This window comes from Anomalospiza imberbis, chromosome 3, assembly GCF_031753505.1.
Source record: "Anomalospiza imberbis isolate Cuckoo-Finch-1a 21T00152 chromosome 3, ASM3175350v1, whole genome shotgun sequence".
In the NCBI taxonomy this organism is placed as follows: Eukaryota; Metazoa; Chordata; class Aves; order Passeriformes; family Viduidae; genus Anomalospiza; species Anomalospiza imberbis.
The window spans coordinates 69,389,405-69,407,460 of record NC_089683.1 but is presented as its reverse complement, the minus strand read 5'-3'; the positions used below and the strand labels follow the sequence as shown (position 1 = coordinate 69,407,460).

The 18,056-nt window shown below is 35.2% G+C and overlaps 1 protein-coding gene across 7 annotated transcripts in view; it reads left to right on the top strand.

Annotated features, from left to right (window-relative positions):
• RYR2 (ryanodine receptor 2) overlaps nt 1-18,056 on the top strand; it is a 377,495-nt gene that overhangs the window by 281,179 nt on the left and 78,260 nt on the right. For 4 of the 7 annotated variants that reach the window (XM_068184981.1, XM_068184978.1, XM_068184979.1 and 1 more), the window contains 7 exons: nt 1,829-1,955; nt 5,097-5,212; nt 6,708-6,772; nt 8,802-8,923; nt 11,920-11,969; nt 15,697-15,757; nt 17,430-17,668. In XM_068184981.1, the coding sequence (XP_068041082.1) occupies nt 1,829-1,955; nt 5,097-5,212; nt 6,708-6,772; nt 8,802-8,923; nt 11,920-11,969; nt 15,697-15,757; nt 17,430-17,668 (780 nt within the window). The remainder of the gene's footprint in view (nt 1-1,828; nt 1,956-5,096; nt 5,213-6,707; nt 6,773-8,801; nt 8,924-11,919; nt 11,970-15,696; nt 15,758-17,429; nt 17,669-18,056) is intronic. The other 3 variants (XM_068184983.1, XM_068184980.1, XM_068184977.1) reach the window with 1 other exon arrangement.

Here is an 18,056-nt window from a genome sequence, read left to right as displayed (position 1 = left end):
GTGTAATTTACAGTTTTTCTTCTGTGTTAAAAGCATTTCTTTGTTTGTGTTAGCGCTGATTTTTTTCAGATAGCACTATATTAGCACATGGAGAAAACAAGTTCTTAGTTGCAAATTATTGAAACTAGGGTTTTACCTTATCTGAAGGTGTCTATTGTAGCACCAAAGTTGGTCTAAATTTGTAAAATTTCAGGAAAGGTATATCAGTTAAGGTTTCATAAATAAGCAAAGCTCTATCTGGAAGTGCCTTTGATAATCACTTTATATTTTCATACCTTTAATTGTATTTCCCCTTAATATAATTTTTGTATTACTCCTTTTCTGTAAAACCTTCCTCAGGATAAATAGTCTCAGGATGGGCCAAGTTTGGGAAGTCATAGGCATCAGAAAGATGAGATATTTCAATATTTCAACTGCATTTCACAGCTTTGAAAGCAGAATTTTGCCTATGAGAAGCACTTCAGAGAGAATACTATACAGTGTTTAAGGTGTTATGCAGTATAGGAAGGCTGGAGGTGGCAGCAGTGATTGGACAGGCTTCTGATGGAGAGGTTTTGTATATGAAAAGTAGATTAATTTGTCAGCTGACCAAAACTTGGCCTTCAAAAACTCTGAGTTTTCATCCAGTATATTCATATGCTAGTCTTTTTATTTTTTTTATCCATGTGTAAAGAAGAGAAGAATAATGTGGACCAAGTGCATTCTGCTGTCTTCAGCTGTCCTGTAGTACAATTACATTGTGTTGGTGATAAGAGAATAAAATCCAATCATCCCAGTGTTAAACACTGTATTTCCTAAGACAAATCCAGACTATGCAAAAAAACCAATCTGCCATTAGACTTGCTGATTAGGTTTTCATTTTGCATGTACTTAAATAGGCAGAACTAATTGAAAAATTCAGAATATGTACATTAAACAACATCATCCAGTGGTACGTCTGCAATATTTCCTACAGGGAATTTGTTCCTTTTAAAAATTATTATTATTTTTAGATACTTTCTTTAGTGTTTTTTTTTTTTTTCCTGAGAAAAATGTTCTGGGGTTTCAGAGAAATTGCCATAGGAATTTATTGTGTTGTGCTATGTGATGGTGATTTTAGAAATTGAACTCCTAAGAACATTTCTTTTCATGCAGATATTTATATTAAAAATAGCAACTTTATTTTCTTTCCAAATTATTTATCTACATGCAGTATGTATCAATACATAAGATTTTATTAAGCAATACAAAAACATTTATTCTTTTTACCTGTGGTTTTGCAACATTCTTTTAATCCTACTGGACACTAGTGTGAACCATGTTTGAATTATGTATTCTAATTTTCTGTATTTAATTTATTACTATAAAGTAGGACTGTATCACTTTAATATATCTTTAGATAGTTGTGTATCCTGCTAAACTTGATGGACACTGTCATTAGAATGTTTAAAAGCAGGATTTCATGTATGTTTATATAATTGTTTATATATAGGTTTTCTTAGGAAATGATGTATTATTTATTGAAATATTTCCAGTTTCATTAAATTAAGTTGTAGTTATAATACATGTTTGTAACTGTTAAACATTTTTTTCTTCCTTAAGGATTTTTTGCAATAGGTTCAGCATATTTAGCTTGTACTTGCAGCAAATATCTTAGAACAATGTAGCCATATCTCAGTTTCTATCTGGATATTTTTTAAAGTATGTGTAAAGAAACAGACAAGTATATTGTTATTTCAGACTAGAATTAACTGTAACATGCTGTGTATTATTGTGATAGTACTTTTACATACTGGGATTTATGTCAGCAGATAACTCTTTAATTTTTAATTCTCTTCATGCTCCATAGTAGGAGGAGGCAACCATCCCCTTCTTGTTCCTTATGATACACTCACAGCCAAAGAAAAAGCCAAGGACAGAGAAAAAGCACAGGATATTCTGAAATTTCTACAGATTAATGGATATGTTGTCTCCAGGTAATTCTTAGTTCAGTATTCATGTCACAGAAGGTATCTGATAGTCCTCAGTGGTCTTTTTTGTTTTCTTTTGTGGTTTGGTTGGTTGTGGTGCAGTTTTTTGGTTTCTGTTATTGCTTGTTTTTTGGGGTTTCTTCTATCAAACCAGAACTCTATGATAATTTTTTTTTTATGTTTCAGTACCTGGGAATGAGCTCCTTCATATAAAACATTGTAAGGAAGAAATGGATTACAGAGTTAATAGCAGAGTTTTTGGAAGGCATGAACAGAGTTCTTCAGAATATCTACATGTCTTCTACCTTCCCTCTCAATAGTGCAGCTTTTTCTTTCTGGCATGTGTCCATGCATCCAACTTTTAGTAAACTTAATAATTCTCTCACTTGTAGAAAACTAATAAGTCTTAGTTGCAGGTTCATACACATCTTCAAGCACATGTCACTCTCTAAAGGAATTTCTAGGCAATTGGTTAGTTTTGTTTGTAAAACATATGACTACTTTATTTCAAATGAGTTAATTTACAGTATTATTAAATTATTTTAAAAGGGAAAAGTGATGTTTTAAAATATTTTTTAATAATCCACAGTGTAAACATAGTAATAGTGAATAGTCAGCAGAATAACATGCATAATTCATTTTATTATGGTGTATTGACTTTCTAAATGTAGCATGAATAAATTTTATTTAATTTGGAGTATTTTCTGCCTTATCAGCATGATTTAGGAAATCAGAATCTCTAGAAAATGCTGAAAGCATATCTGAGCTTTACATGACTTTGAACATTAGTCAGTGAATGAAACAGTCACTGAGATCAATTTAAGTTATCACTGTGAATTAGCCTTGCACATCTAACTAAAGTCTACCTACTTCCGTTCTTTTCTATCAAATAGGAATTCCAGCCTGATTCTAGAGTCCCACAGTTAATCTAATAATTTTGGTAAAATCTTTCATGTTAGCTGGAATAACTGAGTTTACTTACTGTCAGTGCAGCAGGATGAACAGAAAAGGATGTCAGATAGCAATCGTTTTTTCCTTATTCCCTGTCAATATGATCAGCTGTATTCAGGAGTACTATCCCTTTTTATTCCTGTTAAACACAAGTGAAAAGTGGGTTTTGGTGTTTTTTTGGGAGTGGAAGGCTAAGAGGCATGGTAAAATAACCATTAACTTGGACACACCCATAGTCTTGTAACTAGCTCTTGCTACACCTGCACACTCCTGTGCTGGTTAAATGCAGCCTTTCCCATGATGTTAAACTTAATGTACTTGCTGCACCTTTGACAGCTGCCTTGTCCAAACAAACAAGGGCCTGATTCTTGTTTTAGTTTGGTCTGCTCACCACTGTACTTTCTGCCATGTATGTCTTGCTCACATTTCTTTACAGTCTTTATTTTACAGTGACCATATGGATCTCTGTATGCCCATGCAAAATGGCTTTAGGGAAGATAGAAACATTTGTCCCCTGCCAAGCATGTGGCACTCCGGCCCACTGCAGCTGCTGGTGCAGAAGCCCTCACTCATCTTTCTGACACTGCTCCTTCATATTAGCTGGAATTTTTTAGAACACAGCAGTCCCACCCCAGTGGCAGGCAACTGGTACTTCCAATTTCTGGAGTTTCAGACTCTGCTTTATGCCCTTGACTGTCTGACTCCAATGGCTACTACCAAATGTACTTATGCCGGTCCCCTACTGAAGCTGCCACTCTGGGAGGAAGGTCTGTAGGGCCCATTGAGATGTTCCCCAAAGCTGGCATCTCCAGCTACTGCTTCTTGAGACCTTCACTGACCCTGTTTGTCACAGTCCCAAGCCTGACTCCAGTTACTGGCCCAGTATCCAGCTCATGCTGGTCCTGCCAGTAGCTGCCATTTACTCCTGACAGCACATGGAATAGTGACATTACACAGATATAGGTATGAAAGCATTTAATAAGAATATAGGACAAACTCTAGTGATAAGGTGCAGGGCTCAGTCAGTCAACTGATTTGACAGGCCGCAGTTTACATGTAACCAGATATTTTGAAATCTGTTTTCGTCTTGTTTGCACTTTGCTACTTCTTGATTCTCCCCTCCCCCCTCACCCCCTCTGTCCCCCCCCCGTACAGTCTGTCATTGCTTTGTGTACGAAGCTGCCTCAAATAATCCAAATTCTCATGTCCCTCCCCCTTAGGTGTTCCAAAGTTCAGGTGGCCCTCTCCAAAGTTGTATCTGAAGTTTCTTAATGGTCCCTTAGTTAGCACACTTGAGACACTTGTTCTCCAGCATTGTCTCCTTTATCTTTTTGTCTACCAGATTTGTGTCTCTAGGTGTATGCTTTAGTTTAAAACATAAATGTGTAATACACAGGCAGTTCTATTCTGTATATATGCAGCAGGTATACTTTTTAAATTTGCAGCCCAGCTGAGTACCAATATATCTTGGTGCATGAGTCAGGGGGAGATGAAGTGTGACTGATTCCCTTGGTGTTTAAGAATAGCTGTTTCATGTGCCATCAATTAAGTCCTGATCCTGCATAAACAAGGCTTGTGTCAATGCCAGCTTGTTGCTAGGGACATCATCACATGACATGGATTCATGCTTTAGAGATTCATTCTTATGGAAAGAAGCTGTGGTTTTTTATATCAGGCTAGTAACTAAGATGGATGGAACATGCTGGAAAAGAAATTCCATCACTTTGTTTTCGTTTTCCTCTGATTTTTCAGAAGTACCGCATAGCTATTCAAAACTTTTCCATTGCGAGCCAACTTTTCAGGAAAAATCATAGTGATGGTTATTTAGATTTACTTTTAGTTTGATTGTTTAAATCAAAGTATTTTTTCAGCTTCCAAACTTCCTCACCCAAGAATCAGTCCCTGTAGGGAAATGTAAGATAGTACAAGTACTGGAAAGAAATTATAATAATAGTGGATTATTTTGATTGACAAGTGTAATTTTTTTTTCTAGCTTTCTGGTTGGGAAATCTACTTCTATCTTAATAAATTTCTCAAAATCTAAGTAAATGTGAGAGTGCTGTTTACATCAAACATAAAAAAAATCTTAATAAGCGCATTATCATTACCTGGGAAAATGGTATCAGACTACATCAAGAGGTAAGACTGCTTGGAGTCCTTCTGTATGTGTAAAAATTTGTTTGCTTCCTTTTACAGAGGACTTAAGGACCTGGAATTAGACACACCTTCCATTGAGAAACGCTTTGCCTATAGTTTCCTTCAACAGCTTATAAGATATGTGGATGAAGCCCATCAGTACATTTTGGAGTTTGGTATAGTACCCCTTGCACATTTTTTTAAAACAATTATTGGCTAAGATGTCTGATGTTATAAAAATAACCAGATTTTTTTTTTTTTAAAGATTGGTGCATTTCTGGACTAGTTTTTTGTTTAATTTCCTGTAGTTGATAAAGATAATGAATTTTGGAGTAATGAAACTGCCTTTCATTTCAATTTCCCATATTCATTCATCAAATAAAAAAAATTCAGGAAAAATGTATGACTTTCATTCTTTGAAAAAGAAAACTAGCTGCCCCCTTGCATTTATGCATAAAATCATAATCTCTCACATGTGCACAATAATAGTTACTATTCACATGTGATCCTTTTTTCAGAGAAACCAGTCATTTGTACCATTCTGAAATTTTCTCTCAAAAAGGGAGCAGAAAAACCTCTTCAACAAAGTTCCACAATGGGAATGTTCTTTCACAAATACCCAGCAAGTTTTGTCAACAGAGCTATGAAGGATATAACTTTATCTGCTTTTGGTGAAGATAAAAAAAGTTTGGTGACCCAAGTCAGCTTCTTACATGAACAGAAAAAGCCAAAACAACTGGCTGGATGTTGCTTGTATTGTGACCATGGGAGCTGCAATGACATATAACATATACTGTGTCTCATAGTTATAGATGCTGCAAATGACAATAATAAGAACATCAGGACGATTGAATAAATCAGTGCTCACCTAAACACCAGTCTAGCTTTAATGTGGAAATTTGTCAGATTTAGGAGTTATTATATGCCATAGTTACTTACAATAGCAAAAGGCTACTTCTGCTGCTATGCTTAATTGCCATGGCTTCATCATTCTTAATTACATAAATTTGGAATAACTGCAGGAATGGTAATGATTAAATACTGAAACAAAGAAACATTGGTGGAACAAATACAGTTTGAGTCTCTCAATAGATTAATGGAAAGAAGACATTAAATAAATGAGAAATAGTTTGGGAGCTGTAAGAGATTTTATTTTGAAAGAGATTTTGTTTTCTATAGTAAAGGAAGAGTGAAGCAATTTAAATTTTAGTTGGATAGATCTAACCATGAATTTTATTCTTTGGTAACAAGTTCATAAATAAGGAATGAAAATTCATTAACTCCGTTTCTCCTGGGAACAACTGGAGAATTGTGTTTTATTAGAATCTGAGTTCAGTTTTCCAAATTGTCACCTGTAACAGGAAAAGATAAACCTAGGACCAGATTTTTATCTCACAAAAACATCCAGATCTCTTTGTACTATGAGATGCCCACACTTTTATGAAGATTTGGGCAGTTATTCTTTATACATTTTATTTGCTGTTACTTTTCCTCTAATGAGGTAGTCATAAAATGCCACTTTAACAAGTGCCTATACTGTTTGAGGTACCTTAAATCTACATCTAAAGATGACCAGTATTATTTGTTTATAGTGTACACTTCCTAAGAAAAATGTAGAGTAGACTGTAATTAGGATATATGACAGGGAATTTATTTTTCTTCTCTCTGCAGATGGTGGCAGCAGAGGCAAAGGAGAACAATTCCCATATGAGCAAGAAATCAAGTTTTTTGCCAAAGTACAGTATATTTTTGCTTATTCTTTGTCAACATAGTGATTAACAGAAGTGAGAACATATTTTCTAGCGACTGTTATTGTTATAGTGGTGTTTTTCTGTGTTAAATTCATCCTTTTATTAATTTAAAATGGCAGTAATAAAAATAGCTTGAAAACAATATGGGATGAAGTATAGATGTGGGAAGATTACAGGACTATATTTTTTATTCTCATTATTTCCTGCTCCATGATATGCAGCTACTCATATGATATTATTCAAAAGCTCCCTACATTTTCTGTTTTCCAACTTAGTCTAATTTTGAAGATTTTTATCTTTTACAATCTTCAGATGGGTTAATGTGAGCAATAGTTATTGAAATTAACACAGCTGTGTATCTGTCAGTGTCATGGCTGTTATTTCTCTTGTTTTAAAACTGTGCTGTTGTCTCCATTACGGAGTCACACAATGGCTGAGGTTGGAAGAGCCCTTTGCAGTGTCAGAGAGCCATGTCCAGACATCTTTTGAGTATCTCCAACGGTAGAGACTCCACAATCTCTCTGGGCAACCTGTGCCAATGCTCAGTCACCTTGACAGTAAAAAAGTGTTTCCTGATAGTCTGAGAGAACCTACCATGTTTCAGTTTGTGCCATTGACTGTGATCCTGTCACAGTTGCGAAGAGCTTGGGTCCATCTTCTTTACCCCCTCCCTTCAGATATTTACACACTTGGATGTGTAAATCCCTGAGCCTTCTCTTCTCCAGGTTAGGGTCCCAGCTTCCTCAATGTCTTGTCATTTGAAAGATCCTGTACTTCCTTAATCATTTTTGTGACCCTTCACTGGACTCTCTCTGGTATGTCAATGTTTCTCTTGTACTGGGGAGCCCAGAACCAAATACAGCACTTCAGATGTGGTCTCACCAGAGCTGAGCAGAGTGGAAGAACCCCCTCCCTGGACCTGCTGACAAGCAGTCAGTGTAGTTCAATCCATGGTGCTGTTGGCTGCCTTTGCAATAATATTGCATTTTTGGCTAATGGTCTGTTTGCTGTCCACTGAGGATCCCCATGTCCTTCTTTGAAAAGCTGCTTTTCATCTGATTAGCCCTCAGTGTGTCCTGGTAAATGGACTTATTCCTCCCCAGGTGCAGGACTTCACGCTTCCCCTTCCTCCTGACAGCCATGAAATTCCTCTCAGCACAATTCTCCTTTTTCTGTCATGATTTTTCACATTATAAACCAAGAAAACCTGCTGATGTCTTTCACACATAAAGGCTTGTATGATATTTGAATATTCAAAATTCTTTTTGAATTCATTACTGAATAAGAAAAGGTGACTGCAGCATTTTCTAACCCTGGTATTCTTTGCAATAAGTTGTTATTTCAATGCCTTAGAGTACTACCATGTGGTATTATTTGCCAAGCTGATTTACTCAGAAGCTAGCATTCCACTCTCTTGAGAATCATGCTCCAAAAGGGAAGCAATTTCATATTTTCTTTTCAGTCATTTATTTTGGATCTGCTGCTGGCTGACACCTGTAGTGGGCATTGAGTAATAATCACCACTGGAAGTAAACAGGAAAACTTTTGTGGCACAATCCCTTACTAAGTGAGATTGTTTTGGGAGTTTCAGTTGAAAAATCTAGAACTCAGTGCTGTTAGCATGCTGACAGTTGTAGGTGAATTTTCAAAACCTACATTAAAAGGAACAAAAAACAATAGTTGTATTTGGTTGTGTAGTATAGGAAAAATCTTAAATTGTGAGATAAAATTAAATTATACTTTCTGCCTTGTACTCCTCCTAAACAAAAAACCACAGATAAGTCCCAGTGATAATGTAATTTTTTTCTGCTGCCTTTCTTAATGACATATTAAGTGCCTTGAATACTAAATAAACTCAGAGGAATAGCTATTAAAGAAAAAATCCAAACAGATGGAAGTTTTAAGACAGAAAACCTCTTTGAAATCTCCTGTCTTTAGTTGTGGCTTACAAAGTATAATACTGAACACAGTAAAGAAGGTCCTGAGATAACCACTCTTTCTGATATAATTTCAGGTTGTGCTCCCTTTGATTGATCAGTATTTTAAAAATCATCGCCTGTATTTCTTATCTTCAGCAAGTAGGCCTCTCAGCAGTGGGGGCCATGCCTCTAATAAAGAGAAAGAAATGGTGACAAGGTAAAGCTTAAAATAATATTAATGTCTATGCATATGTGTGTTGGTCTTTAAAGAGCAGCAGCTGATTGTGGGCAAGTGAGAAGTGGGAGGCACAGAGATATTTTTATGTACACAGAAATTAAACATTTTTCACTTTCTTTTCCCATTAGGAGAATTAATTGTATAAAATGGAGACGAGTACAGTGTTATTATATGCTGTTTAAAAGGTGATAATTTTAGAATGCAGGGAACTTCAATTTATCCTTATATCCAACAGCAAAACACTTGCACAGTCTGTGGCACAGGCTGTGCAATTATGTATCAGTTTTCACTGTTAGAAATAGCTATATATTGAAATCATTATTCCTGCAAAATTTTATGTTAGATTTATAAGCCAAACTTATATTTAGCTGAGTTTCAATAAGTATCATTATTAATGTCCATCATAAAAATAAGATAATTGCATTCTTTCTGCTCTATAGTTTTATAAATAGTAATGAGTAGTACTATCACAGAAATACTTGATTCTTTCCCTGAAGTTACTCCTTTTTTAAGACCATCTCTCTAAGATGTTTTAATTTAATTTCAGTTCTGACTGAATTGAAACCCACACTTCCCAGTTATTAAGGTGAATTAAAAGCTTCACACAGGATCCCTTGAATACCTGTAATGTGGGCCTGTATGATGGTTGCCTTCTTGGCTGTTCTTAGGCATGAGCCATGCAATATTGAATTTCTGTATTTTGAGGCTGACAGCCAGTTGGTGGTCATTGAGACATGCAGGGCTTGCAAGATTGTGTGAATGCTGAGTGAAGTTTTTATCACAATATTAAGCTCAAGTAAGTAAAGGCTGTATTGACTTTGCATCATCTCATGGACTAATCTGAACTGGCAGCTTCTCTGAATGCTGTTCTTCAAGGAATTTAAAAACTCTATCAAAAGGCATGCATATGAATAATTTTGCAGTCTTATGAGCTGCTAATTTTCTGTCTGTAATGTCCTGGATAAAAGTATTTTTACAGTTGTTAAGTCATATCAATAAACTCCTTACTTCTGAAATACGTCAGCTGTATCAGCATACCTGATGCGTAAGGATTCAGGATTTATGCACATATGCTCTATAGCTGTGTGAGATTCCCAAACATATAGTCCTGCAAAAAGATCAGAGCTGCTGCCATACTTCATTGGGTTATGTGCCATCCAGATTTGTCAGCCAAGAAGAAGAAAATAGATGCAGGGAAATCTTGAATGAGTAATAGCTAATCCTATTGAGTGCACCTCCTATACAGAATTTGTTTTAAGGTGAGGGCAGTTCCTTTCTGCTTTCCTTCTCCAATGAAGATAAACTTGCATTCATTAAGCTATTGAAGAGTATAATTTTGGATATTGATAATGCAGTGAAAGTCTTAGCATATGCAACAACCATTCCATTCTCAGAAAATACAGTAAACCCAGATCTATTTTGCTGACAAATATGGGTCAGGCTTCTTCCTGAAATGTGGTGGCATTATATTCTGTTGTATTTGTAGCCAACCTGTTCATGATTGGGTTTTTCGAATTTCTTATCCAGTAGACCATGTTACAAATTCTTGAGCTACTGTAGTTGTATGAAATTGGTTCTGAAGAGCAATATAGGTATTAGAAATTTGGAGTTATTTATTTATTTATTTGACCTCAACTAAAGACAATGTAGATAAGAGTTTCAGTCTCACTTTGTGAAAGCATGGTATCTGCCAAATGGTACAGTCAGTTGAGTAACATTTGTATGTTGGAACATAAGATAGAGTGGTGAACTATTTATGTCTTTTCCACAATGGACACAAAATGTATATAATGCTAACATGTTTCTCTATGTCTTTTCCTGTTGGACTTGGTGATCCAAGATCCTTATTAAATAATATATATGTCTGCATCATGGAATAAAAAGTGAACCGAGATCCCCGAAAATGCACCAAGCAGGCTCATTTCTAAAACAGAGCAGTTGCTGTTGCTGGAGTGGATCACTGTGCATTGACTTATTAGCTGGATTCAATCCCACATTAACCTGGCTGTTGTGATTCTGGACATAAATGTTTCCATTTGACACCGTGCTCTTGTCTGTCAATGGAACAGCATGTTCAGATCTCATCCATAGGCTGTGCAGACATGCTTATTCTATCTTTTGCTTTTAAATCAGATGCTAAATAAATAGCCAGTGTGCCTATTAATTAAGTAGCTTAATAAAATGACATGATATTCTTCATGTCATTTATAGCAGATGAAGGGGTTTGCAGCATAAAATAATAACACCAAAATGAACGTTCATTATGAAAATTCTCGCACCAAACCATATAATGAAGATTGATCTAATTCCTCCTTAATCTGGAGCCCAGGTCAATTTGGGTAGGGCAGTTTGCTTCTCCTTCTGTGAATTAATGCAAAATTTCACTCTTCTTTTTTCTCAATGGAGTGCTGTTTATCAGCACTGGAAGTAGTTCAAACATGTGAAAGAAAATCATTGATCATATTGTTTTAAACCATGTAAGAGGTGATATTAAAAAAAAACTTATTTGAAAAGAATTCTTGCTGTGTTCAAGTTTACAAATCCTAATTGAACTAGTTAAACATTTGTCATCACACACCTCAGTTAATCTGATTCCCTTGCCTTATGTTTTCAAATTGTTAGTGGTATCCTGTGTAGCGCAATGACCACATTTTACTTTTTATAGCTTTGATGGTTATTTCCTTGTGGGTTATTGTATAGAACGCTTTTATATTAATTAGCTTTGCTTTTAATTTTTTGTTTGTTTTTTTTTAATTATAATATTTGCTTATTTAACCATGTTTGTTAAGGATATGCACTTGAAAATTCTTTCTTTAGTATTCTGTCCCACATTCTGCTCAGACAGTTGATTCTTTCTGCGTGACATCATGTTGCTTTTCCTGCTCATATATCAGCTGTTATTTTTTCTTTCTTCCCCCCCCTATTTTTTTTTTCCTTTTCTTTTCTCTTCTCTTTTATTTTTCTTTTGTCTTCAGCCTGTTCTGCAAACTTGGAGTTCTTGTCAGGCATAGGATTTCACTGTTTGGTAAGGAGACCCTTGACAAATACTAGCATGGCCATCACTTGGTTTTCTTTGCCATTTTTGCATTGTGTTAAGTGCTGCTTTGTTGCATGCTGCATGGCTGAAATGCATGGTCTAAACAGACCACCAGTTGTTTAGACGAGTAGATCAAAGACTTTTTTAGGTGGAATAGAAAGCATTTGTAGTTTTCAGGTTGGGGAGGGTTGGGGGTTGTTTAGTTTTCTGTGTGTCTGAACTAATATTTGCATTTCATTATCGACTTTTGATGAGTAAATTAAAATTACTGATTTGTAATGTTATTCTAAACTATTTGGGAAAAAACATTTGACAATCAGAACTGCACATTTGTATTGGAAAATCATTAAGAAAAATTAAAAGTGGGCTGAAATGCTTAGTTATGTTCTGTGGAATTCTTGAATATTCCCAGATGTGCTTGACTCCACATACGCATGTATACTCTCTTTCTGGTATTACATGACCTTGGCAGGAGCTTGGTGTTTGTCTTATGCCATGTGAAAATCACTGAACTGAAGTCCATTTGAAGTCCATCTCGAGTGTATACATTATATGCAATGTGTGGCACAGTCATTTTCTTTCCAATTTTCTCTTATACTGTGGTGCTAGGAGAGTTGGAATAGTACATCCTATGCATACATGGCTTCTATGATGGATGCAGGGCAAACTTCAGCATCCCTGAACATACCTAATTGGGTAATTATCTAGTGAATTAGAATTTGATTATGATAACATGCAGCTAACACAATTCCTGCATATTTCATTCAATTTGAAGGGAAAGAACTCGCTGCAGCAGTGTGGTGTTTAAAAATTTTACAGACTCTTGTGAAAACCATCAAACTAAGAAGAAAAATCAGAAGGTTTTTTGTCATAATCACTTTTAAATATTTTGGGTGGAGCTGAGTGGATTAGCCTATAAAGCCAGAAGATCATAGGAGGAAAGGAGTTACTTCTGCAGCTGTGTGGCATTGTTGCAGCTTTTTGTGGAGGGTGGAATATTTCAAAAACCTACACATAAGCTCTGATTTATACTCTAGGTTTTTTCTTCAAAGAATTAACTAACTCAGGTATACTATTAAAATGTTGGAAATCTTTTTTGTTATTTGTGCATTTGGTTTTATTTGGTTTTCATAAATTTATGTTTTCTAAAATGAGTCATAGTTGAAATTAAAAACCTAAGTCAATATAACTTTCTTCAGTACTAAAGAAAAGATCTTTTCTATTCCACTTCTCAGCTTGCTTACTTCCTATTGTGTGGCTGGGTTCAAGTGCTAGGAGATAAGTCAGATAGGATCAGCTGATTATTTGTGATAGCTACAGTTTGTTTTTTAACTCTTTTCATAGACTGCAGTAACTAACAGATTACAAAATCATTGTGCCAACACAGGTGTTTTGGCATGAATTTTGACAAGGTCATTGTGAGACTATGGTGCATGGTTGGGTTGTTTACTATGGACTTAATAAGTCAAGTCAAAGTCACCTTATAGTTTGCCTTCCCCTGCAAGTGAATTGCATGATGTGAGAAAATCTGATTGAGTTGCACTTATTCCAACAAAGACACAGACTTATGCAGAAGAGGAGAAAGTGCTCATAACTGAGCACACCTGGGGCCTAGAAAATTATTTGTGCATTTTGAAGGCATCTTCTGTGAGCAAGCTTTGCTCAATAATAACTTTTTATGGATAGAGTGGAGTTTGCTATAACAAATATCGAAATTCTATATAGTTTTGCAGTATAGGTACTTTATATTACTGTGAATATGAATGGTGCTTCTGAATACAGAGCTGCATTTCTGAAAATCATTAGTGAAAGTCATGTAGCTTAAGATGTATGTAGAAATTTATTAAAATGGGAAATTAAGCATGCATGTCTTACAGAGTAAACTTAGTCACATTTGATATCTGAGAGTGTCATTAAGATTATGGAATTATCATTCAGCATGGAATCATTATTTCTTTAGAATGTGAAAGTAGATTTTGACTACAATAATTTACAGTTTGAAAGCTATAAATTCCTATACATGAGGAAGACTGTATTGATTTATTTTAATTAGTATTACTGGGTAGAAATTGAAAGATTTAAGTGAATAATTTTGGTGAATTGAGCATATTAATTTATATTTTCTCAAATTTAAATGCCAAATTTGTATAAGTAACTTGATTGTAGTAGATTGTTTAAATTCCTAGTAAGCCATTCTGTTCTGGAGCAAGTTGCTGAGAATTTGTGGCTGCCCCATCCCTGGAAATGTTTAGGCTGGGTTGGATGGGGCTTTGAGCAAGCCTTGTCTAGTGGAAGGGGTCCCTGCCCACAGCAGGAGGTTGGACCTAGATGATCTTCAAGGTCGCTTCCAACCCAAGCCATTCACAATTCTGTGACGTCTAATGCACAGTCCGGTGTACTTTGAGTACTTCCCTCCATACCTGCTGTCATTTGCAAAGTCCTGCGCTCTCTTCATCAGCACGGGCATTCCTACCACCATAGCATCAAAACAATAAGGAAAAAAGTTTGATCTGACAAAAACCTTAATCTTTTGGGGTGGTGATTTAGTAGGATTTTTTAGGTTGCCTCAGCTTTCTTATCTGCTTGCTGTACCATTGCATGATCACACGTGCCAGTGAAAAAAAGGTGAGGCTGCCTGGCTGAGGCAGCTGTGGAAGTTGTGGTCCAGGTTTTTTCAATCTGCTGTGGATGAACATCACAACAGTATTTCCTAATTTTGGTAGCATAGAACAACTTTCTTAGTGCTGCAACGAACCTCCGACACCTTCCTTGCACTTTATCTTTTAAAATCTCTAGTTCACTGAAGCAATTACTAATTTTACTTGAATGTTTGCTTGTATTTTTAAGAAATAACCACCAGTGAGAAAATACAGTATGCTATAGCACTGTATGCAGATAGAAGTATTTTCAGAAATCTTTCTTAAACATTTGGTTTTACTTTCTTTTAATCAAGAAAATTTTAAAAAAAGCAAGAAAAGGCAGTTTTATTTTTGTATAATTTCATTTATAAAAGTAAATTTGAAAATAGTCTGTGGTTCAAATTGGTATAGCATACATCTGTTCTGGATTTAAAAAGTGATCTTAGAGGAAAGAGGCTTGTACATGGCAGCATTTTGGGATGTACATATGTATGGAAAGGTTCTTCTATGTAAGTCCTCTTTTTACATATCTAAATGGGGAAAATAATTGCAGAATATGTGTATTATGTCAGGGACTGTTATTTATGTGGACCCAATTAAGCTATAAATAACTGCAGACAATGGGGAACACCAGGGAAGGAACTTTTTTAATGACTCTGTTTAAGTGTTCTCTTCCTGCAATAGCAACTTTGGAAAGTTAACAGCTTTTATGTTACTGAGAGGGCAGAGATAAATAATCCGATAAACTTGAATTAATTAAAGCAAAATTTAGAGAAATCAAATGAAAACCAGAAAATACACTGCAGCTCTAATTAACCCCACATTTAAGTGCTTCCATCTTGACTGCCTCAGCTATTTTATGAGAGATGCTTTCCTGCCTCTAGTTAATGCATTTATGTAAACAAGGCTAAGACAAAAAACTGCATGTTCTTGAACATGAAATTATGCAGAAGTTCAGATGCTCTTCTGCTATGTCATTTATTCTTTTGTTAAATCCAGAGGTACAGTTAGCAGTGTCTCAATAAGCTATATGCTATGCTCAGCTTAATTGGTGGATAATTTTCCTCCCTCTCTAGGAAACGATGCAACATCAATAGTCAACTGTCTTCACATACTGGGACAGACCTTGGATGCAAGGTAACACTGATTAGATTTTCTAAAGTACAAGGAAAATCACTGAAGAAAGTACTGTGCAGTAACATTTGGGCTATCTGTGTAAGGCTACAGAATTTCACCACTTGAGAAGTTACAGTGCTGAAAAGAATTCCCGTTGCAAACCAGCTCAGTTACTAGGATTTGACAGGGCAGTATTTGTAGGTTACACTTTAAATTTCATTGTGAATCAGTGGTGTCCAGAAACTTCTGTTGTTAGTTTATGTGGTTTTAATCATGTGACTTTCTCAAAACCAAAGTAAAGTTAGAAATATTTTATTATTTTCCTTATACTGTTTAATCAAAAAATTCAGCAGTTAAATGCACAGTGAATCTGTCTCATAGCGTGTCTTCTTTGCAAAATTAATTCAGGTTCTACTTTAAAAAAAAAACCCAAACACTTTGCTTAGAATTCAGTGTTGCTTTTATGTTAAATTGAGCTGCTTTAACGATTATTGTGAGGTTTATGGATGAGACAACATTGATATATTGGAGAGTAATAGGTTGCTTTTCATTTACTGTAAAGTCAGCCATGTCTGCTGAGAGTTGATTTTTAGATTTTTGCAGTTTAAACAAAATATAATAGCTTAAAGTGCCTCCATGGAAATTTTAAGGTAAATTTTTTCACTTTGCATTAAGTCTCAAAACAATTGTCTGCATTATGTGCATATAGTTCTCTTTCTCAATATCTTTGCAGTTGCTTTTATGTGCAAGTTTTATATTCCATTTTCTAGGGGATAGAATTGTGATCTAGCCATTAATGTGACTCAACTCTTGCATGGTATGCCTTTGGTATTTTTTGTCTTAAATTGTCTGTGGTCCATGCAGTTACACAGATGGAATACAGATGCAAGTGAAGATCACTAATTCAGCTCTTGGTAGAGGTGTGAAAATAGCTCTAGATGGAGATTAATGAATTCATGGAAGTAACATGGAAATTTAAAGATATTGCTCCTGAAACTGTATATATTCACTCTTTAAAATAAACAATCAGACTAAAAGAACTGGACTGATACTCACTTTACAAAAAAGAACATCACCTCAATTTATTCCATTCGTGCCTAAATGCATACTTTCCTTAACAATGGATCTTTGTAATTGAGCTAGGTAATATAATGTAATAATTCTCCTGGATTATATCTTTACATCATTGATTATGGTGCTATAGTTACATAATAAATGCATTTATTGATTGATTGATTTGATTTTAAACAGATGTGCTTGTTTTTACTCATTCTTTTCTGTTGCCATTGTTCTGGAGACAGAAATGTGACTGTTATAATTAGGAAGATTTTCTGAGTTCTAGCTTGAGACAGTTCTTCTCTTCCTAGAGTCAGAAATCACAGACTTAAAAATTCCTTTTTTTGTTATGTACTTTTTGGTTTTTTTCCTCTCTGAAGGCAAATTAATCACTTTATAAATTTTGAAGGAGTATTTGCTCAGCAGTAAAACAGATGAAGTACCCTTGTGATCCTAGCATACCTATCAAACTTGTTTTCAGTCAGTTATTCTGCTCTGAGGAGATTTTACAATGTTAAAAGATGAAAGACTTTTCTTCAGATCTCTGTTATCTATTTCATCTAATCCAAGACTAAGCTTTATTCCATGCTTGTCTAACAGAATATTCTTTTTCATTCTTTTTGCATGCTATAAACAGAACTGTGATGAAAACTGGTCTGGAATCTGTTAGGATGGCATTGAGAGCATTTTTGGACAATGCTGCTGAGGATCTGGAGAAAACAATGGAAAATCTTAAGCAAGGCCAGTTTACACACAGCAGAAACCAGCCAAAAGGAGTTACACAAATCATTAATTATACCACAGTTGCTCTCCTGCCAGTGCTATCTTCACTGTTTGAGCATATTGGACAGCACCAGTTTGGGGAAGATTTGATATGTATGTATCATATTATCATATATATATGCAGAAGGTCCATGCCATTAAAATATCTGTAGTGAGCATTACTAGACTCTCAGTTCTATTAAAGAAGGACAAATCATATGTCATTTTGGCAAAATTTTTATTGATTTAATCAAACATTCGCAGCAATTGACCAAAAACAACCTTCAGGTTTTAGTGGACTCAGAATAAATACTGAAGCGGATGTGTCCATGATTACAAAGTCAGAAGGATCAATTTTGTTTATAACTTTATCATAGATTTACTGTGACTTGCTTGTGTGTGAGAATTCACTTTGTCTAAGTTACTTTATCTTTACTCTGTCTATAAATAAGGTTATACTACAAGAATGGTCTTGCACCATCATACATGCACCTCAGTTTCA